The sequence below is a fragment of the Caretta caretta genome, chromosome 6 (assembly GCF_965140235.1).
Source record: "Caretta caretta isolate rCarCar2 chromosome 6, rCarCar1.hap1, whole genome shotgun sequence".
NCBI lineage: Eukaryota > Metazoa > Chordata > Testudines > Cheloniidae > Caretta > Caretta caretta.
Genome location: NC_134211.1, coordinates 116,177,690 through 116,202,030, shown reverse-complemented (window position 1 = coordinate 116,202,030; position 24,341 = coordinate 116,177,690). Strand labels below are relative to the sequence as shown.

The following is a 24,341-nucleotide window of genomic DNA, read 5'->3' as shown; positions in this document are numbered from 1 at the left end:
TGGTCTGTTATTTTTTAAAAAATAAACCATAAAATATACATTTAAATTCTCAGTGTGATAGATTCATATCTGTAAGGCTTTGAAGTGTTTGGGTGCATATATGAAACAGTCTCCACTGAGGTACCAATTTAGTTCCTTAAAGCACAATAAAGTATTAATAGAATGATAATGATTTCCTCATAAATATGTTTAACATCACCATCACACCGCCAGACTTAGACCACCCACTCAAATGTAACATTGCCACCTAAAAAAATGAGCAAAAATATACATAAAGGTCAGAGTAACAAATTACTAGGAGATCACCCTTGAAGAATAATCTCCTAGTACTTTATTTTCAATTCAAAGTACATTTTTGCAAATTATATTAGGAAGCAATGTTAAGTGTGTATGGGTGACGGTAAGCCTCAATCTTTAGAATTGGTAACTGTCTGGATCCCTTAACTGTTCGTTTCCATACTTTTTAATGTTTGGGGTTTTTAAAGGTATAGAACTTTGTAAATGAAATGAAATTTTTGGATTTTAGCTGTACTCCACTGAAACATTCTTTCAGTCTTAACTCTCTAACAAAGGTTTTGTTTACATATCCAAGTCATATGGATAATACGTAAAGTCCCTGATTTGCAAGTCTCGTACATTGTTTTGGGTAATGTCATACTGGAGATGAAAATCTAGATAACATTTAATTGGTCACCTGAAAGTATTGCATAGAGGATTAGGATGTGTTTGTACTTTTGAGCACTGTCATCTCAATTATAATACCCTTTTCCATTTTTTGAGGTGTTCCACCAGATGTTAAAAGATCCACTGCTCTGTTTTTGTGTGTATATGTCCAATTATTGTTCATCCACCTTATCTAATGTTGAAAGGTCCAGTGACTATTTGATACATCCACCGTGAAGATGGACTCACTTGGGACAAAGTGTGATTATTCTACAGTCAAGTTTATCTTTATCCTAAAATGTCTTGCCCAGAGGTTTCTCTTTGTCCTACTTACATTTCCTTTTTGAAACAAAGGCTTTTTGGGCAGCTGCATTCCTATTCATACCATATTTGGATAACTGACCAGACTTCCACACATCATCTCAGTGCTGTCTTCTAGATCATTTGCCAGTTGAACACCATCTGTTCCTGGCAAAAGTTACCTTCAGATACCTAACAAAGCAGGTCATGAGAAAAAGCAAAATCTTTCAGGATCTAATGTTGTTAACAGATATAGTTTTTTCACCTTCTTTAATGTTTTCCTGATGTTTTCCTGTTTCCTTGAGGAAACAGACTTTTCAGGCACTTTCTCTCACTCAAGTCCTTTTTATTTTTTCCCCCAGTGCTACAATCTTTTCCCAAACAAACAACAAGTAGTGATATTGAGTTGCACAAAGGTGTTTGGAACAGTGTAATGATATGTGAGATCCAGTGTTCAAAAATTATTTGGAAAAAGGGGTGAACAGTGTTAATGAAATTAGCAGAAGACAATAAATTGAGTGTGGTTCTGAACATCATTGGGGAATAAGATGTAAAACAACTACACCTAGAGGGCTTTAGAAACAAGGGCAGGAAATAAAGTGAGATTCGTTGTGGAAAAATTTGATCTAATGCACCCAAAAAAAAATCAAAATCTGAAATGCACATAATAAATGGGAGTGAAACCTGTAGAAACCATAATACTGGAAGATACGGGGGCAGGGGGGAGATAGTAGTCAGCAAATTATATATGAGTCTGTAATAAAGGCTAAGTTTGAGCCATATGTGCAAGAAACATCACATCATGGATTAGGGAGGAGAAGAGTTCTTCCCTGTAGAACTTTGAGTCTAGAATGTTGTGTTCAGTTGTTTGATTGTCTGCACCAGAAAGATATAGAGAAATGAGAGAGAACTCAGAGAGAAAAATAATGGTGTCTGGAGACGGTGACTTATAAGCGCACATAGCTGTCAGGTCTGACTTTGCCAGAGTATGTATAGTTTGGTTCAGGAGTGACTAAGGGATGACATAAACATCTACAAATACTTGAAACAAACAAACAAACAGCAAAGGTGGAGAACAATGATATAGGGTAGTATGGGAGGGTAGAACTAATAGTAAAAGGATGAACCTTAGAAAAGGAAAATTTCACTGGAATAGCAGAAAAGCATGTCTTGACAGTGCAGTCTATAATTAGACTGAGGTTTAGTCTCCAAAGGGAGGTTGAAGCCCCATCGTTTTTGTGACAAAGAACAAGAAACTTGACCGTGTGCACTGGCTAGATGATATGAGTAATGGTCTCCTCTAATTTCTCTGACTAGTATGATGCCCTTCACTATTGAGAGTGAGGAGAAAGCAGAAGCCAAAGAACCCAGGTAGAAACTAGCAGGAAGGAAGAACCGCTGTTCCTTGTCCCTCCAGCCTGTGCTGGAGCATGGGGCCTTTGGGGTTAGGACTCTTTTTGGGTAGGGAGGAGTTGTGCGTGTAGTAGGGCTAAGAGAGCAGCCACACACTGCTCTCTGCTTCCTTCTGACTGGCTGGATAACTTTGTGGAAGTTATCTGCTCTAATCTAGTGGTCTCCAAACTGGGGTGCGCGAGATGATCCCAGGGGGTGCGCGGCCACTTCCAGATTTTGAGGCCCCTACCCATAATAAAAATAAAAAATGATGACACACAAAAACAAAATAAGGCAACAAAAAAGAGTGAGACATAATTTGAATATTTTTTATTTAACAACTGCTTTTCTAGACTTTTTCTGTGCAAAAACATTGTCTGTTACCAAATCACATTTCTTATTTGCCAAAAGATTTACAAGTGTCTAAATTTGAGCTTGAGGCCCAGGCCAAATGGCCCTCCTGGCCCCACTCTGATTGGCCATGCTGGCAGAGGAACCAGTGGCCGCACAGCTCCACAGTGTTATTCCAGAATAAAGAGGCTCCCATTTTTGTAACAGTTTGCCTTTCTGTAGTGTGACATGCATTTCTGGTAGGTTTTTTTATTGTAATTTAAAATTTGATTATATGCTACAGAATCTGGTTATATAATGTCTTAATGTTACTTCCTCTCAAACTGAGTAACTATCTTATTCTGGACTTTGGCTGTAGAGTTTATTCCTGTCCAGGACTGGTTATTAGCTGATCAACAAGAAGCATCCTCTGATTACTGTAATACTGAATATAGGAATGTGTAATTGACAGTGGGAGAAGGTAGGCTTTGCCTGGGTGGAGGTGACTATACCAGAACAAAGCCTGAGTATTTAAGCTGTATGTTGGTAGAGGAGTTCTGAAGGTAAAATCCACCTCCCCAGCCTGGAGTCAGGATCCAAGGCCTGGATTAGTGTTCGCAGCCCTCTGGCACCAGTTTTATGGGGTATTGGTACCGCTGGATTCATGTATGTACCAGTCCATAGCCCCTTCTATAGTCTGTCCCCAGCGTGATCTTCCATGCAGCTTATGTGGGGCCAACACAGGGAACGTTTTTGTAATGTGTTGGGAATGCAAAGGCACCCTGTGCAGCTGCTTGTCCCTACATAGCCCTGTGCAAAGTTTACGTGGAGCTGAGGGGCTTTGTACTGGCTCTGTGCACCGTGAGTGAATTTCACTCTTAGTGAGTAAATAGAGGTCCCTGGAGAAAGTGATGGCTGACTGGATGGGCCTTTATATTTTACTGCTGCTGATAGAGATCATCTTGGACCAAATACAGATCTGGTGTAAAAGGATTTGTGATAATTTTTGAGGGGGGAGGGTCGTACCTGGTTGAACAAGGGCCAAATTTTTCCTCAGAATTCAATTTCAGTTAATTATATTAGTAATTTGAAAAGAACTGAAAACATGGTTTAGAAGTTTGTAGATAGGATGCTGATTTTCCATGAGCATTTGGCTCTCATACACTACTTCAGGTATTAAGACTGCAGTCATCTCTCTTCTCTCAACAACAAAGAAAAACTACTGTGAATTGCAACAGCTGTCCCTAGTGTGAAAGAGAATTGTCCTGACCTTTTTCTGACATTGCTTCTGTTGACCCATTTGAAATTTTGTCTTACAGAAACAAATCTAAGACTAATTATTTCCTAACTCTAATTACTATTCTCATGGACATTTTTTCATTTTAAACAGAAATAGTTACCTTAGTGTGTTTTTTTTTCATGATTTCTTACTTTAGCAAGCACGAGAGGAAAGTAAAACTTGTTTTGCTGGTGGTTCGATGTAGTTTGCTTACTCATGTGAAAACAACTTATATGGAAACAACTTGTTTGTACAATACTTTTGAAAGATATGCAGCTTCTTGCTCAGCAAAACTTCACTTCATTATAGAGTCTAAATGTGAAAATGCCATTTTTTAAAATGTTCATATAGGTGCTTTATAAAGCAGCCCATTTTTGATCCTTTAATATATACAAAAATATCCCTAAGCATAATAGACAAACTGCATCAGCTCAGCAGCAATAAATTGCTTGCTAGTAATTCATGTCTGCCAAACGAGCCCCTGCAAACCTTGAGAGTTTACTGCCACTGGGTCTTTTTAGGAGGAGCATGAAAGTGCGGGTTAAAATCACAATGAGGAAAGAACCTCAAAGTATACAAAAGGAAAGGAGTACTTGTGGCACCTTAGAGACTAACCAATTTATTTGAGCATGAGCTTTCGTGAGCTACAGCTCACTTCATCAGATGTTTAACATCTGATGAAGTGAGCTGTAGCTCACGAAAGCTCATGCTCAAATAAATTGGTTAGTCTCTAAGGTGCCACAAGTACTCCTTTCCTTTTGCGAATACAGACTAACACGGCTGTTCCTCTGAAACCTGTCAAAGTATACAAACTCCCTTCTCTTACAAAGTCACATCACCCAAACCAGCAAGAATTTCAGACTGCTGCCAGCACCACAAAAGCTGCTCAAGTTGCAGGTGTCTTTGGATCCCTGTGCAATGATATTCTAAACATGATTTTGGATGTGTGTGTGTGTAAAGTGCACCTAAGGCATAATTTATGACTTTGTCAAAGATGGGATGGAAAAGCCTCCAAAACAGCACTTCTAATTGTGTGGCCTTTTTCCTTCAAAATGTTTTTGTTTTATTTTGTCTGGCACCAGTGAAGATTCCCAGAACCCTAATGCAAATAAAACAGCACTGCTTTTTAAAAATGTCTCTGTTGACTTTGTCCCTCAGGCTGATGAGCCTAACAGAACTGAAGAGCTTAAAAATAAAATTGCGTATTAGATTTTTTTCTTAATTTGTTCTGCTTTATCAATCCAATTGAAGTATGATTCTTGTTTAAAAAATTCATTTATCTGTCTATCTGTCTATCCATCCATCCCCTTAAGACTTTAAAATGTTGTTTTTTATTTTTATACTGTTACTGAAAATTATTTGTGACATTTTCTGTTTAGGCTGTTAAAGGTTTTGGCAGCTAGAACATGGATTTTGTCTTTTGATGGTGAATTCAATTCATCGTTTATTTCAGAGTCCTTAGGTGTTTAAATGTGCAGTGATAGACAACTAAAACTCATGCTGTGCTAGAGTTGGCTAGGTATCTACAGTAGTTCTAGCATTTGCAAAGAATTAGAACTTGTTTAATCTGTTTCTAATAAACGTAAGCCTTTTTTTGCTATTTATATTAGTAGCTAGAGCCAACTTAGTGTTTGTCTGACAGATACCGTACACCTAGCTTCTCAGTTCTTACTTATGATGCTGTCATCCTGAGAAAATAGCTTGTGAATCATGGTTTATAAATTTCAGTACTAAAATATGCTTAAGAAGAAGAAAGAAAAATGGATCCACAAAGGTGCTGATGATGTAAAAGCAACCAAGTACATAGCTTGTTCATTGACCAAGGTGGTTAGTAGGTAAACTTTGAGATGATCAACTTTATTTGCACTTTGTTATGTTACTAATGAAAATTTTTCCAGTGAAGGGAGGCTGATTAAAATATCATTAATATAAGGCTAGGTAATTTCTTTTGTTCAGGGAAGCACAGAGACCGGAGAGGAAGAGGATGGATACTTCAGTGGTTAGGGTGCTAGCCTGAGGCTTCCTCTCTGACCTTTGGCAAGTCATTTAGTCTCTCTGCCTCAGTTCCCCATCTGCAAAATGGAGATAAAAAGCACCTCCCTACCTCCCAAAGGTGTTGAGGATAAATACACTAAAGATTGTCAGGTGCTCAGATACTGTGGTAATGGGGGCCACAGAAGTACCACAGGTAGGTAGGAGGGGAACAGTGGGATGTAATTGTTGATGAACTCTGTTTGTAGTATGCATGTCAACCCTGGCTGAAGCCATGGAGAAGGAATATTGGGGCATGGTCACGGTACATGGTCAGTGTGATTTACTCTGCATTCTTTCTGACCCGGCCACCCTTTGTTGTCACATAACACACAAGGGTTCTCTGTATAGGGCTGCAGTTGGCAAAAATACCATCCCACATTCATGCTGCTTTTGCAATGTTAATTTTGGATTTGTATCCTGGGAATTGAGTGGGGAGTTGGAATTTGGCCTACCACATGCTGTTCAGCATGGGTGTTAGAATTCACATGGAATATATATATTTGATATGAATTTGATAAATCAGTTTAGGGAATATATTGGATAGATCAATCTTTACCTTTTAAAGGCTTTTTAATGCCTTTCTGTTGGTGGGTATAGCTTGCTTTGTGCAGTATCTGGGTGACTTACATTTCAAGTAAGTGGTTTTTAATTTTGTTCACTGGGAGACCTTATGAACCTTTCTTGTTTAATTATAAATAGATACCTATAGCCTCCTATTAATGTTTTCAAATAAGATGTTCAAAAACTCAAACTTAGATGTAACAGTGAAAGTTTATTTGTGACTTTGACACTTTTCTTTTCCATTAATACTGGGGCAAACTTTATAGTTCTAGGCTAGTAAATTCTTGATCTAATGTGCTGTAGTTTACTTCAAAGCAAAGGGTCATGAACTGCTACTGAACTAATTCCTAAATGTAAGTCTGCCATGTATATGGTTGAATTTGATTCAGTGGCATTAAAATGGTTTATTCGGAGAGACCTAAGCTTCCATGAAAATATGCACAGTATACCCGAAGAGTTCATTATATATATATATAAAAAATATATATTTTAAAACAAATACTTCCTCCATCTCTTCATCTACTTTAATACTGCAGTAAACAACCAAGAAAAGGAAAGTACAGATTTGTGTAGTCATCCTAAACGCTTTAAATGTAGCGTTGCCAAGTATTAATGTTCCCACGGTACTCTACAGATGCAAAAATTAAGGCAGCTGGAATGATTCTGCAATGCTGATAAAGGAAAATACAGAGTGTGGCAATTAAAACAACTGGAAAAGGAGACTTTTTTTTACAAGTTAGTCCAAAACTGACAGTTGTCTCATTGGTCTAAACTCTTCTAAAACATTTGTTGCATTCTTTACCCATATACAGAATACAGCAGATCTAAACTTAAAAGATTCAGGACATATGTTTAAAAAAAGCGATTCCATCCTTTTAATTTAGCATTTGTTGTTGGCTGACTCTTCAGAACTTGTTTTTCAAATCTACAGAACAAAATGAGCACAGTGACAACAAGAAATAAACAAAAATAGCAACTTACACTGATTTAAAACTTAATTTGATAATGGTTAAAGGTTTTCCTTATTTTCCTGATATGACACAATTCCAACAAATTGTTTTTTGCATGCTGTAATGTATGCATTTATTGATGCTTTTGGTTTAGTTGACATTTGTTCTAATGGAAAAACAAATTGGCAAAATTATTACTAGTGGACTTTGAAGTAGTGACTTCAGGCTGGGCTTAATCTTCTTTTTGCTTTGGAGAGGGATGTGTACAGCACAAAAGGTTAAAAAGACTGCACATATGTAGCCTCCCCATTAAACACTCTGCTTCTTTCTTTAAGTAGCTGAGGTCTTTTAGGTATATCAGTTTTTCTCTTTTCACTGTGAATTTTTAGTTTAGAGTTCCTGAGGTATAAGTTCAAAATAAAAAAAAATGCAGTAGGATTAACCTAAAAGTATAATTTTATTGATCTTCAAACATAGCTCAGAATGTAGAAGGATTTAAACTATATTGGGGAATTTACAGTCTGCACTGTTTTGTACATTACCTGTTTCAAGTAACTAAAATAGCTGAGGTGAAAAATTCTTTGAGGTAAAAAAGAAGGGATTTACTTGAGATGATTAGCATTTGTTCCATGTTTTACACATTCATATTATAGTTGCATTAATATCTGTTGTGTATCATAAATATGATGAAAAACTTCTTGACACTACAGAGTAATCTGCTGACAAAAATGATTTTCATGGGGAAAAAAACTTTTTATATAAATGAAGCAGCATAGAGGCACCTATTTGTAATATACTTCACAAATTTCACCATGCCTAGTCAGTCAACTAAACCTTTTTTTCCCCACTTTCCTTGCTCCATATCCCAATAATCAGTATAATAAAGATGGCATGATTTATGTTTTTTTTTAAATAGAGTTGTTTTTTACGTTCACAATTCAGATCCTTTGTAGGCTGGAAGATGTCTGTGATAACTGGAGAATTAGTTCAGTGACATTACAAGAGCTGAAGAAAGGTTAAGCAATTAGGAGGGAAAAGGATTTTTAGTCACTCTTTTGTTTGTTTGATGTTCATGCTTATGTAACTTCAGTGACTAATATTTTATACAAAGGAAGCCTTTCTTAAAGGTTCAACACCTAGGTGCACTGGTTTAACTTAAGATGGGATTTTAAACTGATTTTATTTGCCCAATGCAATAGGCTGTGTTGGGCATGCTTGTTCTGGTTTAAGCCAGGTTTATATTGGTTTAGTTTACACAACAAAGTTAGGTTGACGTAAGCCATCTTGCGTTAGTCTACCTGTGCACGTGTCTACACGTAAATTTGTCTTCCACTGATGTAAGCACCCCATTAGGGGTGATGCAGTAACACAACCTCTCTGAGTGGCGTTGAGCCAGGGTCGATGTACTGAAGTTGATGCAGCATGAGTGTTGACACTAACAGTCCTCCAGCAGCTTTCACAATGGCCAACACTGTCCTCTCTGGTCACAGTTGTGAACTCCACTGCCCAGGTGTCATGGAGACCCAACAGTCCCTCTCTCACCATCACCACCACCACCTTTTAAATGTTAAAACCCAGCACATTTTTGAAATGCTTTTTCCTGATTGTCCAGCGTGGCAAGCACACCTAGCAGATCTCGATTGTTGTGTGCAGCTGCCCAGCCGACCTGCAGTAGACAGGAGATTCTGGATCTCCTGGGAAAGTGGGGAGAAGAGGCTGTGTAGGCACAGCTATGGACCAGCCGTAAGAATGTGGCCATCTACAAGCAGATTGCATGGTGGATGCTTTTACTTTTACATCATATAGAATTTTCTGTAGTGGTTTTGTTACTCAAAAACATTCTATATTTTAGAAAATAATTTATCTTTATTCTCATTCTCAATATATGCTGCAGAATGCCGACCTGTACTAAAAGCACCCACTGACCTGTTACTGTTCGGAGTGACACAACGCCTAGGATCAGTGACACAAACAGTGCAATAATCATAAATGTACAGCAAGCACCACAAAATTAATTGGTGCATTGACAGTGTGACATTCATACATACACGCAAAGCACCACACAATTCCTAACAGGGCCCAAAACAGCAGGGCGAGTTAGCACACAGTCTAGCTCCACACATTACTGTGGCTTACTGTTAGTGCTTGCTCTGTGGCACCCTTTGCAAGGCTTTGCTGCTGTAGCCTCCAGCCTGGACTGCTCACAAACAGCCTCCAGCATGTAAGTCACTCCCAGCTATGTCTGTGTGTGGGCTGCAGCCGGCCAGCCAGCCGCACCTTGGCTCTAACCAGCATTGGTTATGCTGCAGGGTGACCTCAACACACCCAGTCCCAGATCATCACCCATAAATGTAAAAAGAAAAGGAGTACTTGTGGCACCTTAGAGACTAACCAATTTATTTGAGCATGAGCTTTCGTGAGCCACAGCTCACTTCATCAGATGTGTACCGTGGAAACTGCAGCAGACTTTATATACACACAGAGAATATGAAACAATACCTCCTCCCACCCCACTGTCCTGCTGGTAATAGCTTATCTATCTCTTTACATAATCAAGTCGGGCTATTTCCTGCATAGATCCAGGTTTTCTCACTTCCCCCCCACCCCCATACACACACAAACTCAGTCTCTATGTAAAAGAATAAATGGACACAAATCAGATGTCAAGAATTATAACATTCATAAACCAGTCGGAGAACACTTCAATCTCTCTGGTCACGCAATCACAGACATGAAGGTCGCTATCTTAAAACAAAAAAACTTCAAATCCAGACTCCAGCGAGAAACTGCTGAATTGGAATTCATTTGCAAATTGGATACTATTAATTTAGGCTTAAATAGAGACTGGGAGTGGCTAAGTCATTATGCAAGGTAGCCTGTTTCCTCTTGTTTTTTCCTACCCTCCCCCCCCCAGATATTCTGGTTTAACTTGGATTTAAACTTGGAGAGTGGTCAGTTTAGATGAGCTATTACCAGCAGGAGAGTGAGTTTGTGTGTGTATGGGGGTGGGGGAGAAGTGAGAAAACCTGTATCTATGCAGGAAATAGCCCGACTTGATTATGTAAAGAGTTGTCACTTTGGATGGGCTAGCACCAGCAGGAGAGTTTGTGTGGGGGGGGTGGAGGGTGAGAAAACCTGGATTTGTGCTGGAAATGGCCCACCTGCTGATCACTTTAGATAAGCTATTACCAGCAGGACAGTGGGGTGGGAGGAGGTATTGTTTCATATTCTCTGTGTGTATATAAAGTCTGCTGCAGTTTCCACGGTACACATCTGATGAAGTGAGCTGTGGCTCACGAAAGCTCATGCTCAAATAAATTGGTTAGTCTCTAAGGTGCCACAAGTACTCCTTTTCTTTTTGCGAATACAGACTAACACGGCTGTTCCTCTGAAACCCATAAATGTGTATCCTGTGCTGCCCAGACCTCTCCTGCACAGTACAAGTGTATATAAAGTGTATTATTTCTTTCATAGAAATAATATGCACATAACTTGTCACCATAAATGGAGTTTCCAGACACTTCAGTTCAAGCACACTGGGTTAGATAAAACAAATTTATTAATTACAAAGAGAGAGATTTTAAGTGAGTACAAGTATTGAGGCATAAAAGTCAGAAATGATTACAAGAAAAATAAAGATAAAAGTTAGGCAACTGGTGCCTAATTTAACAAATTATGTTAAATTCAAAACAGAGGACGAATCCAATGAATGCTTCCTTTGTCGCTTCAGATGCCTTGAATGCAATTGGGGGCAAGGTGCCTTGCAGGATTTTCCCTTCCTTTTTATAGTTTGTCCCCTTCTTGAAAACATTTCCAACTGGATACGAGGAGAGAAAAAGTCTATGGGGAAGGATGTTTACTGCTGCTTTTTCCTCACCTGTTTGAGCTTTCTTTGTTTACCTTCCTGCTTTATGACTGTGTTCACTGCTTACATGCAAATTAAGCAGAGCACACATTCCTTTGTTTGAGACAGACCTGTTTTGCAACCTCAGTTTGGAATATATGTTAGTAATACCGTACAGTGGAGTCTTATAACTTCGCATAAAATATTGCCACGCACATTTTATCAGGAAAGTAATGACCAGCAAATTATGAGTTTTCAAATGATAGCTCACAAGTAAGGCTATGATTTAGTCACAGGTATTTTTAGTATAAGTCATGGACAGGTCACGGGCTAGAAACAAAAATTCATGGCCTGTGTCCTGTCCATGACTTATACTAAAAATACCTATGATTAAATCTTGGGTGGGGGCGAGTGGGCTGCTGCTGAGGGGCATCCGGGGCTGGGGAGGGCGCCTGGGGCCAATGGCACCTGCTGCTGGGGGCCATGGACTGCGCGGCTGCTCCAGCCAGCCAGGGACCGCTGCCTGGAGCAACTGGAGCAGCGGCTGGTGTGGCTGTTCCCGGGGCCACCTGAGCAGCTGGCCCTGGGTTCAGCCACACTAGCCCCTGCAGAAGTCACGGAGCCCTACTCACAAGGCATACTTTGTACATAGATTATTACCATAGTGTGTAGGGTGTGAATACCAGGTACATTCTGTCACAGACTTCCAATGTGAAAGTTAAAGCTGCCTTGACTCAACTTTAACTCTCATAGCTGTATTTTAAAAAATTAATTAGTTTAAGAGACTGCACTACTGGCCCACTTCTTCCTTTTAATGCAATTCCTGTTAGGGAGGTCATGACTCGAAACTTACCTCAGATACATGCTGTTTCATGGGTGGCAAACTACCAATTTCATCTCAGTTAAATCAGTCATGTAACACTGATCTCTTAAATTGCACAAAGTCCTGAGATACACAAGTCATGAGAGTACAAAGTATGGTATTTGCCTTTGTATGTGTTCCGTAGTACCTGCCAAAGCAGTGCTGTACCACCATATCGCCATTAGGCTGTTTGAGTAGTCATGTTCAGTGCATACCTCAAAATATGTGTAATGTAAAGATATACTTGCTATTTAAATAAGAGATTTCCCTTAATTGGCTGTTATAAATTAGAGGCAAGAAGAAATGATTTATTGCTTATAATTGGAAATGAGTTATGAAGACGAATGTTGGTAATCATGAAATAAAATTTGGAATACATTGATTTCCAGATGGTTGGCAATGAAATTGCTCTTTAATGTAATATATACCAGACACAGGGGGAGAGGGGGATGTTTCTACTGTATACCCTTGTGCTTTGATGAGTTACTTGTATGAAATTACAGTTACCTGAATCTTAAATTAATGTGTTCCCCTGCATATACCTGCAAGCGGCACCTCGTTTAAACAGTGTTGTATTATCTGAGGTAGTGGAGGAGGAAGAGGTAATTTAATGTTATGTCTAGTATGATATTTGTCCTTGTAATGTCACATACTTTAAACAGGAAAGATCTGACAATAAATCTTGCATCACCTTTGGGTATAACAGTCTCTGTGGATTGTTCTCCGAGACTGCACATTACTAGATGTTTTTCCTTTTCATCTTTGGCCTCATTATCTGTTTTTATGAGGTTGAGATTGATCAAAAACACCTGTCCAAAAGCAAATACTTGTAGACCTCATCAGCTACATCTGGGATAATACATTTGTACGAGAATTAAAGGCAAAAACACTACTGTTAAGAACTTTGCCATTGGAAATACACATCTTCACAATGTAATTTAGCTCTAATCAGATTATAGAAGTGTTTGTGTGATTTGTTAATTTAGAAAGATTTGTCTATCCGTAGCTGTAAGCACAGGATGTAAAAATGATTGGTGTTTAGATTGCCTTATATAATTTCCATAAATTTTTTCTTCTCAAGGTACGTGCCTTATATACCACAACCATTTTGGGCCCCAGTACAGCAAGGCAGTTAAGCACTTAAAATGGGACTACTTGCATACTTAAAGTGAGGCACAGGTTTGTGTGTCTTACTGATTCGGAGCCATAGTGTGGTTTTTTACATACTTTTCAGAGTAAAGTTGTAACCCAGCTATACAGCTTCCTCTGTTTCAAGAAGCTTTTCCTATAAGATGCAAATCTGCCTTTCTGCCACCATTTCATTTGAGCAGGCAGAAAAGGCTCCAGCTGGTGTGGTGAAAGGGATGGCATCTTTTGGATAGTGGCTTTGATCAAGTCTAGATTTTATTTTTTTTAATTGCAAATACTTTCCGCTATTGACAGCTCTCAAGAGGTGAGTTCATCAGCATCCATAAATTGACAAATCCAGTAAAGTCTTCCACTAGGGTTGCCACCCGTCCGGGTTTTACCTTCTGTGTCCGGGTGCCATTTAGGGTTGCCAGGCACCTGGTTTTTGGGGACCTGGCAACCCTAAATGGCACCTGAACCAAAGCCAAGCAAGCGCAGGCAGGCTCCTTGAGATGATCTGGGGGGTGGGGGGTGGGGCAGAGTAGTGAGCGATGTGGGTTGGAGCCTTGGAGGAAGAGGCAGAGCAGGGGGCAGATCAGAGGCAGGGCCTTGGGGGAAGAGGCAGAGCAGGGACTGGGGCCTTGGGGTTGTGGTTACCAGCAATTAGAAAAATGGCAACCCTTTCTTCCACTTTCATAATGTCAGAAAGTAGGTGCATCGGCCAAGGCAGTAAAGTTACCAGAGCCAGCCTTTCTTGACCTAGAGCAATTGCAATTTCCCATGGTCTGCAGTAATTTCTTAGAGTGAGAGACATATAGAGGCTCTCCTTGATCTGCTCTTTGGTTTATTTTTGCTTGAGGCTCAGTGCCGTGGCTTTATATTTGAACTCCCTCCATTTTTGTAGTTGAAAATATCTTGTTGTGGTCAGTGACAAAAACACCATGTTGATGTTTTACAGCATTTTTTTGAGGTCTTGGAGATCAGTGAGTGCTGCAGGTACACAGCAAAATATTCAGTCTTGTCTTTCATCCCTATCCACTCCTCCCTTCTCACTCACAAGAACAGGTATGGAAAATGTGTCCAGGCACCTGTATATTAGCAGAGTGCTTGTCTGTTCTGAAGAAGATGCAACAGTCTTTAGGAAAACAGCGCAGATGCTGACTTTATTCTTCACCAGTAGATGTTTCTCTTGAGGTATGTCTTCACTCTAGCGCTAGTCCAGGTGATCAGCATCTGGCTCTGAGCCACTCTGCTTTGCCTTGTCCAGGTGAGAGCATCCCCACTGCAAAGCCTACCCCCTTTACTGTTTCCTTACTGGGTATGTCTTCATTGCACATTTCACCTGGGCTCTTTACCCAGGTTTTAGCCTTTGCCCTGCCCCCTTGTCCACACAGAAAAACCTCTAACCTGTGTTTGGAGGTGCTTTAAACCTGGGCTAGTTTACACAGTTGAGAGTATGGGTTAGAGCCAGGTGCCAGTGTCACTCAGACTGCAGCCCATCTACTTAGCAGTAGTTGCATTGACTCCAAGCTGCCAGAGAAATGTTTTGTTCTGTCCTGAGAATATGGGATCTTCAATCCCTCACCTTCTGCAAAAATACCACCACGGGTCTGAGGCTTAGGATAGCCAACTATGCAGGCTGGAACCAATGGCAGGCTTAAAGTTTGCTGCTAGCAGGAGCTTGACGCTATTGAAAAGAGGAGATTCCCAACTTTCTAGTAGGGGGGACACCCTTAAATCCTTGACCTGGAAAGCTATTTAATGTCACTGTTAGAGATGTTTACAATTGTTGTTTTTCCCCTTCTGCAGAAGTCTGTTCAGTTGGTCCTGGTACAAAGACAGCCTGGCTTTATAACTGAGAGCGATGCCAAAACAACACCAATAAAATTCTCTAGAGCACTTCACAGTAGATTTTCTGCCACACATGTGGTGTTTACAGAATGCATGATGGAATGGCATGGTTATATAGGTTTCATTGGCACTTGTCTCGGATGACCTGCATAATTTTACTCAAGGTTTCTCCACTCATGATTAACACAGCCATCACAGACTCGTGATGATAAACCCATTATATCACATCACGCCATCATGTATTCATTGTCTGTCTGTCCTTCTGTCTATAACATTAGTATGGGTGGTAAGCAGCAGTAAGAGGTTTCCTATGTGGATGGGTTAAATTAAATTTCAGCAGTAAGAGAGCTTTTGGTGACTTTCTAAAACTATTATTTCCAGAATTAAATTGAGGAGATTGTTATGGTATAATAATCCCCTGGGTGGATGAATTGCCTAATATAAATTACACATCTGTATTGCCCCATAACTTCCTTTCTGTTTTATGTACTGTGTTATATAATCTTTGTTTATTAAGTAATAAGCAAAATAAAAAGTTTGTTTTAAAAACTTTTTTAAAAAGTCAGCTTGTTTTTCAAAGCATTTGTTCACTTTGAAAGTTCAATTTATGTGATCTTCAGCCCTGTCAGATTCTATTATACTGAATCTTCTTTTAAATTGTTACGCTGGAGGACAAACCTAGATGCTGTCTTGTACGTCTTAACTGAAGCTGGAGCTAAGCAGATTCTACAGTGAGCAGACACTAACGACAAATACTGTGCCATTACTTTCTGACCAAAAAAATGTCAAGAGTATCAATTTCACATGTTATATATGTTGGTTGACTGGAACATATGAATAATTTTTCAAAATTAGCTTGAAACCTGTATGTTGCACTTGGCGTTTGTACATCTTTTTCCTTTTGTAGGTTTGCTTTACCATTCACAACATTGCTTGTTTTGTGGTTTATTTTTAATATATTTAATTCTGTCAGTTTCATAGTTCATAATGCAAATGTATAAAACCAGAAGATACAGTAAATGATGAATGATTACAGAAGCATTTAGAAAGATCATGAGAGCCATTTCATTTTTGTCAAAGTATTATATTTTAAACAGAATCATGCTGTATATCACAATGTGTCTTAACCCAGGAAATGATACAAAACATATGAGACAAAACAGCTCCTAATTCAGAGTATTTCTTCTGCTCAGCAAAAGCGCAGTGTTCAGCAAGTCTGATGAGCTGGGATAGATGGGGAGGTAGTCATGTTGATGGGGGTACATGCATGTTGAAAGTGGCATAAAGGACTTTGGCTGTCCTCTTTTTGTGAAGCTGCTCATTTGAGCATTAATGCCCCATCCCACTCAAGCCTCAGAAACAGCTCTGTTCTTCAGTGATGGCACACTACAATATTCTAGCCTTCCCTGGTTAAATCAGACTGCAGAAGGAGCCAGTATCTGTAGCCATGGCAGCCAGTAATTTATTGTTCCATATGGTTGGTGTGGCAGCAGCTGCTCTGTTTTAAGGAGGTCAGGGCATCAGGGCATTTAAAAAAAAAACAACACTGTAAAATCTTTCTTCAGTGCTCTGTACAGTAATAGTTAGGGGTCTCTGTGGAGATAATGACATCACCAGCCAAGAGACAAAATTACTTTTTTTTTTAATTGAAGAAGTTATCCTCTGAGGAAAATAAGTTGACACAATGTATCTCTGTATGTGATGGTTTTAGTTCTCCACTTTTCACTGCTGGTGTTTGTTGATCGTACATACTAATTAATGAGCCTGATCCTCTTGCTTAAATTGGGATTAACTCTGCTGAAGTCAGGGAAGTCCCACTACTGTAAGATCAGTAGAAGGAGAGGAGAATCAGGCCCAGTGTCTTTCCAGTACTTCATATATATGTTTTTTCTGTATTATTTTTGGCTTGCTCTGAGAACTGCAGTACTTCTACTACTGAGAAATAAACATGCTTTCTGAACACTAACATAGTAGAGGAATACAGCCTGTGGAGTACGTAGTCTCTCATTGTTGTAAAGTGCAATAGAATGGCTCCTTATGTTTAGGGTTGCAGTTTACAAATAGGGGTTTCACAAGTCAGAATCCTTTTTTCTTCATTATGGGAACATTTGTAATTAAAATGACACTTGAATATTGACTGTGTACTTAGCGTAGCAGTGATTGTATTGTTCAGTGTAAGCGCATGCATTATTGCCTCTGAAACAAAGGCCAGAACATTCTGAGTGCCTTCTGGGCTTATTTTATAGCTTGTTCTAACTGGGGAGGGGCAAGGCTTCAGGGTATTCTTGGGGGGCATGTTGTCACTCAATAACGTGGCAACAAATCTAATTTTTGGATAGAGTGTTAATTGCAATAATCACACTGTTTTCAAATAGAGAGCTTTAATATCTACTGCTTTTCAAGTATGTGAATACAGGGTAACAGATATTTTACCAGCAACCTTCATTTATCTAGCCTATTGATATTGTTACTGCATTCTCATGCGTGTGTGCATCTAAATTGGTACTCTGTATTAGAAAACCATGATTAACAGTATAATACACATATTCAGATATTAGGAAAGTTGTATAACTCAGGTGGGGCAGCATAAAGAGGAAGTCGGACACAGAGTAAGATTCGTATCTGTGCCTTCAAATGTTTTCTCTGTATGTCGAAGGATCCATTGGGACTTACAGGGAGTAAATACATTCTCTGGGTTAATGGTATCATCTTCTTCCATGATGATGTTGATAATCATGAAGTGCAACAGACAATAGTTGTAAAAGAATACCGTTGTATTCCAAATCACTCTGTAGGTGCAAGCGCATAGACTCTGCCTTTGAAATGTTGCCCAAACATCAGCTTGGTTGGATGCACTGAAAACAAGTTCACTTTGGACTGCCCCAGATGTTCAAGTATCCTGAAAATGTGCTGAAGCGCTGCAAAGACGACTCTTAGCTGAACGCCTGTCTCTTGAATTTTAATATTTTCTTCTCTGTCAGATAATGAAGACTAAAACTCTCCACTCATTCTCTGGGGTTTTGCTTCCTACTGTAGAATAGTCAGATTTAGTGTCTTTTTTTAAATTGGAGAACAACTTCTTTGTTTGTATGCTAAAGAATGCCAGAATCAGTGGCTGAATAGAGGGAAAGAAGCATCTTACTCTAAATGAAAGCTTAGCTCTGGAGGTGTACATCTCTGTGAATGAAACTTAAACTTCATTCAGAGGTATGCCCGGGAACCTGTGTGAGCAGAATTTAGGTACCAGGCAAACCATTCTCTATAGCTGGGTATACCTGGGTGAAGAGAGGGGACACAAAGCAACCAGAACTCAGTTGAGAACAGTGTTCATAGCAATAAGGAAACAGGATTTGAAATGACTCGCAATGACAACACTTAGCACTTGAGTGGCAAAATAATACAGACTGATCTCCAAATGTGTGTCTGCGGTCCTTTCCCCAGCTATGCAATACTTTTAAAAATATGCTCAAGTTCAGCTTCCAGGATTTCTTTCTTTCAGCTCATGTAGGATCCTTTTGTTTTTTGCTGTTGTCTAGTTCAAGATTAGATATAAGATGTTAAAACCATACTGATGTAATCTCGATACATCAGTGTAAATCTGGAATCACCTCACTGAAATAAAGGGAAGTGATTCCAGATTTACACTGGTGTAATTAGGAACAGAATCTGGCTCACTGAATCTGTCCTTCTCACTATAACAGAAAAGAGGGAGGGGCCAGCAATGGGTAGAAATTTTTTGGCCTTCAGAACATGTGGCAAAAGTAATCTATTTTATAGGGCCTTTGGGGAGAGCTAAGAAGGGCTTTGGGTGGAGTATGGGATGGAGTTTTGCTGTTGTGCTTATTAGCTTGCCTTTTTTCTAAGGGCTTGTCTACATGGGGAGTTATTCTGATTAGCTGTTCCTAAATTAATAATTCCTGATTAATTGTATTCCAAATAAGATTAATCCACTTTGGAAATGGATTAAATGTATTCAAAACAAGACACTATTATTTTGGGATAAGAGCATTCACACATGGAGTTAATCAGGAATAGCTAAACCTCTTTAAAAACACACCCTACCTTATTCCGAATCAACTTTCATGTCTAGACCATCCTTTATTGTATTGAGCTGCTAGGTGATAGTTTTACTGAATGTAAATGTTAATTACTGTTAAACTGTGTGTAAGGCTTGTGCATAGACTTTCTTTTATATTTTTAAATTGAAAGGATAAAATAAATACATAGTGTGATGACATTAGCAAACTTGTTCTCTTGGCCAGAGAACAAGTGACTGCAGTCTGTGTCAAACTGACCTTGTGTTTTTACATTTACAATATAACTTTTCTAATAATCACCAACGCCTTTTTTCTTCTTTCCAGATTGAGACCCTTGATTTCTACACAACTAGCTAAAAAGGCTGCAACTGAAGAGGTATGTGAAGTTTACCACCTCTCCCAGAACCCTTCTACACAACTGCAATCTGAAAATTGACTTAACTCATAATCCAATACTTAACATTGATTATGGCAACTATCACAAACCTTAGTGGACCGGATTCTGATATCTGTTATGGGAATGTAAATTCCGAGTCAAAGAGATCAGGATTGGTCCCTCTGATCAGGCCAGAAGCAATAAGTGGGATCATTGCAAAGATGATGCCCTCTGTTTTCCAGTTGGAATTATTTGCTTTTACAAAAATAGGGATTCCGAATGGAAGGGTAAGTGAAACTGTGAACACAAACCTCTCAATAAACCAGGTAACTATTCATATTTAATATATTCAACAGGAATTCCAGTTTGGGGAGAGGGGAAATAACATCCATATGCTTCTAAAAAACAAACAAATTGAGTAAGAGAGCAGTGGCAGGGAGTAAGCAGCGTTGTCCCTACTCCCTCACTGTATTATCCAGCAGAGCTGAACTGGCACACAGGAGGAAGTAATCAACTCCTGTTGAGGACCAGTGGTAGATGACTTCCCCCATGGAGCAAGCAGGTAGCCAGGGAGAGAATTGTAATTCTGGTGTCCTGTTTCCCTCCCTTGTCTGCTCCTGGGGCAGAGGAAGAAGTGACAGCTCACCCCCAGCAATGCCCCTCTGCCATGTACATTGGTCAAACTGGACAGTCTCTACGTAAAAGAATAAATGGACACAAATCAGATGTGAAGAATTATAACATTCGTAAACCAGTCGGAGAACACTTCAGTCTCTCTGGTCACGTGATTACAGACATGAAAGTTGCTATATTACAACAAAAAAACTTCAAATCCAGACTCCAGCGAGAAACTGTTGAATTGGAATTCATTTGCAAATTGGATACAATTAACTTAGGCTTGAATAGAGACTGGGAGTGGCTAAGTCATTATGCAAGGTAACCTATTTCCCCTTGTTTTTCCCTACCCCCCCTCCTCAGATGTTCTTGTTAAACCCTGGATTTGTGCTGGAAATGGCCCAACTTGATTATCATACACATTGTAAGGAGAGTGATCACTTTAGATAAGCTATTACCAGCAGGAGAGCAGGGTGGGAGGAGGTATTTTTTCATGCTTTGTGTGTATATAAAAAGATCCTCTACACTTTCCACAGTATGCATCCAATGAACTGAGCTGTAGCTCACGAAAGCTTATGCTCAAATAAATTGGTTAGTCTCTAAGGTGCCACAAGTACTCCTTTTCTTTTTGTGAATACAGACTAACACGGCTGTTACTCTGAAACCTAAATAATGAAACTTAATATTTATGTATTTTGGTTTGAGATTGTAATATTGCAGAGGACGAGTTGTTAATAATTATGTTTCAGAGTAACAGCCGTGTTAGTCTGTATTCGCAAAAAGAAAAGGAGTACTTGTGGCACCTTAGAGACTAACCAATGTATTTGAGTATGAGCTTTCGTGAGAAGTGAGCTGTAGCTCACGAAAGCTCATGCTCAAATACATTGGTTAGTCTCTAAGGTGCCACAAGTACTCCTTTTCTTTTTAATAATTATGTGACCATATTCACGATACTCATTTTGGTAATTCTCTCTCTCTCACACATACGCGCGTTCTCTCTCTCTACCAAAATGTGAGTCGTGATTGCTGTCACTAACTCCTCCAAACTGTACCGTAAGATCTCTATAGATAGTAATTCCATGCTCCAATAATAAGAATATAGCAGTAGGGATATATTACTGACCACCTGACCAGGATGGTGATAGTGACTGTGAAATGCTCAGGGAGATTAGAGAGGCTATTAAGATAAAAAACTCAATAATAATGAGAGTTTTCAACTATCCCCATATTGACTGTGTACATGTCACCTCAGGACGGGATGCAGAGATAAAGTTTCTTGACACCTTAAATGACTGCTAGTCCTGGAACCCACAAGAGGAGAGGCAATTCCTGATTTAGTCCTAAGTAGAGCACAGGATCTGGTCCAAAAGGTGAATATAGCTGGACTCCTTGGTAATACTGACCATAATATAATTAAATTTAACATCCCTGTGAGGGGGAAAACACCACAGCAGCCCAACACAGTAGCATTTAATTTCAGAAAGGAGAACTACACAAAAATGAGGAGGTTAGTAAAACAGAAATTAAAGGGTATAGCGCCAAAAATGAAATCCCTGCAAGCTGCATGGAAACTTTTTAAAGACACCATAATAGAGGCTCAACTTAAATGTAACCCGAAATTAAAAAAAGTGTGAGAGAACCAAAAAAGTGCCACTGTGGCTAAACAACAAAGTAAAAGAAGCAGTGAGAGGCAAAAAGGCATCCTTTAAAAAGTGGAAGATAAATCCCAATGAGGAAAATAGAAAGGAGCATAAACTCTGCCAAATGAAGTGTAAAAATATAATTAGGAAGGCCAAAAAAGAATTTGAAGAACAGCTAGCCAAAGACTCAAAAAGTAATAGCAAAAAATTGTTTAAGTACATCAGAAGCAGAAAGCCTGCTAACCACTTAGTGGGGCCACGAGATAATCGAGATGCTAAACGAACACTCAAGGACGATAAGGCCATTGTGGAGAAACTAAATAAATTCTTTGCATCGGTCTACACAGCTGACAATGTGAGGGAGATTCCCAAACCTGAGCCATTCTTTTTAGGTGACAAATATGAGGAAGTGTCCCAGATTGAGGTGTCATTAGAGGAGATTTTGGAACAAATTGGTAAACTGAACAGTAATAAGTGACCAGGACCAGATGGCATTCACCCAAGAGTTCTGAAGGAACTCAAATAGAAAATTGCAGAACTACTAACTGTAATCTGTAACCTATCATTTAAATCAACGTCTGTACCAAATGATTGGAGGATAGCTAATGTGACCCCAATTTTTAAAAAGGGCTCCAGAGGTGATCCCGGCATTTACAGGCTGGTAAGCCTGACTTCAGTACTGGGCAAACTGGTTGAAACTATAGTAAAGAACAAAATTGTCAGACACATAGATGAACATAATTTGTTGGGAAAGAGTCAACATGGTTTTTTTAAAGGGAAATCATGCCTCACCAATCAGCTAGAATTCTTTGAGGGGGTGAACAAAGGGACAAGGGGGGGTACGGTGGATATAGTGTATTTTTAGAAAGCCTTTGACAAGGTCCCTCTCCAAAGGCTCTTAAGCAAAGTAAGCTTTTATGGGATAAGAGGGAAGGTCCTTTCATGGATTGGTAACTGGTTAAAAGATAGGAAACAAAGGGTAGGAATAAATGGTCAGTTTTCAGAATGGAGAGAGGTAAGTAGTGGTGTCCCCCAGGGGTCTGTACTAGGACCAGTCCTATTCAACATATTCATAAATCATCTGGAAAAAGGGGTAAACAGTGAGATGATAAAATTTGCAGATGATACAAAACTACTCAATATAGTTAAGTCCCTGGCAGACTGCAAAGAGCTAGAAAAAGGATCTCTCAAAACTGGGTAACTGGGCAACAAAATGGCAGATGAAATTCAATGTTGATAAATGCAAAGTAATGCACATTTGGAAAACATAATCCCAAGTATACATATAAAATGATGGGGTCTCAAGATAGAGATCTTGGAGTCATTGTGGACAGTTCTCTGAAAACATCCACTCAATGTGCAGCGGCTGTCAAAAACGCGAACAGAATGTTGGGAGTCATTAAGAAAGTGATAGATAATAAGACAGAAAATATCATATTGCCTCTATATAAATCCATGGTACACCCACATCTTGAATACTGTGTGCAGATGTGGTCACCCCATCTCAAAGAGATATATTGGAATTTGAAACGGTTCAGAAAAGGGCAACAAAAATTATTAGGGGTATGGAACAGCTTCCTTATGAGGAGAGATTAACAAGATTGGGACTTTTCAGCTTGGAAAAGAGACGACTAAGAAGGGACATGATAGAGGTATATAAAATCATGACTGGAAGAAAGTAAATAAGGAAGTGTTATTTACTTCTTCTCAGAACACAAGAACTAGGGGTCACCAAATGAAATTAATAGGCAGCAGGTTTAAAACAAAAAAAAGGAAGTATTTCTTCACACAATGTACAGTCGACCTGTGGAACTCTTTGCCAGAGGATGTTGTGAAGGCCAAGACTATAACAGGGTTCAAAAAAGAACTAGATACATTCATGGAGGATAGGTCCATCAATAGCAGTTGGCCAGGATGGACAGGGTTGGTGTCCCTAGCCTCTGTTTGCCAGAAGCTAGGAATGAGTGACAGGGAATGGATCACCTGATGATTACCTGTTCATTCCCTCTGGGGCACCTGGCATTGGCCATTGTCGGAAGACAAGATACTGGGCTAGATGGACCTTTGGTCTGACCCAGTAGGGCCATTCTTATGTTCTCCTCCTTCACACTCTGTCTTTGTGAAATATGTTTACACATGTGTATACAAGTACAGTAAATTAAAATTGTTGTCCATATTCAGAGACTAAACTGTTACATAACAATGTAAAATCCATATTACTAATTTACAAACTGAGTCAGCCATTCATCTTTTTTTATATAACTGTGAAATCTGACACCATTTTGAAAATGTTCTAGTTAACTTTGATCATTTAATATGTTTCCACAACCCCATAAAAAATATGTGAGTTTAAAAGCCATACTAAAGTTCAAATTTTCTGGAGACTGATTCAGGAAGTTTGGTGAAAGGAATTTGTTTGACACCCTAGTTTTAAAAAGGTTAAAACATTATTTTAAGAAACAGTTTGATATAATGCCTG

At 39.2% G+C, this 24,341-nt stretch overlaps 1 protein-coding gene across 2 annotated transcripts in view; it reads left to right on the top strand.

Moving 5' to 3' along the window:
* The window catches only part of BRF1 (BRF1 general transcription factor IIIB subunit), a 231,604-nt gene that overhangs the window by 195,560 nt on the left and 11,703 nt on the right, over positions 1-24,341 (top strand). For both annotated transcript variants that reach the window (XM_048853602.2, XM_048853604.2), the window contains one exon: positions 19,556-19,607. In XM_048853602.2, the coding sequence (XP_048709559.1) occupies positions 19,556-19,607 (52 nt within the window). The remainder of the gene's footprint in view (positions 1-19,555; positions 19,608-24,341) is intronic.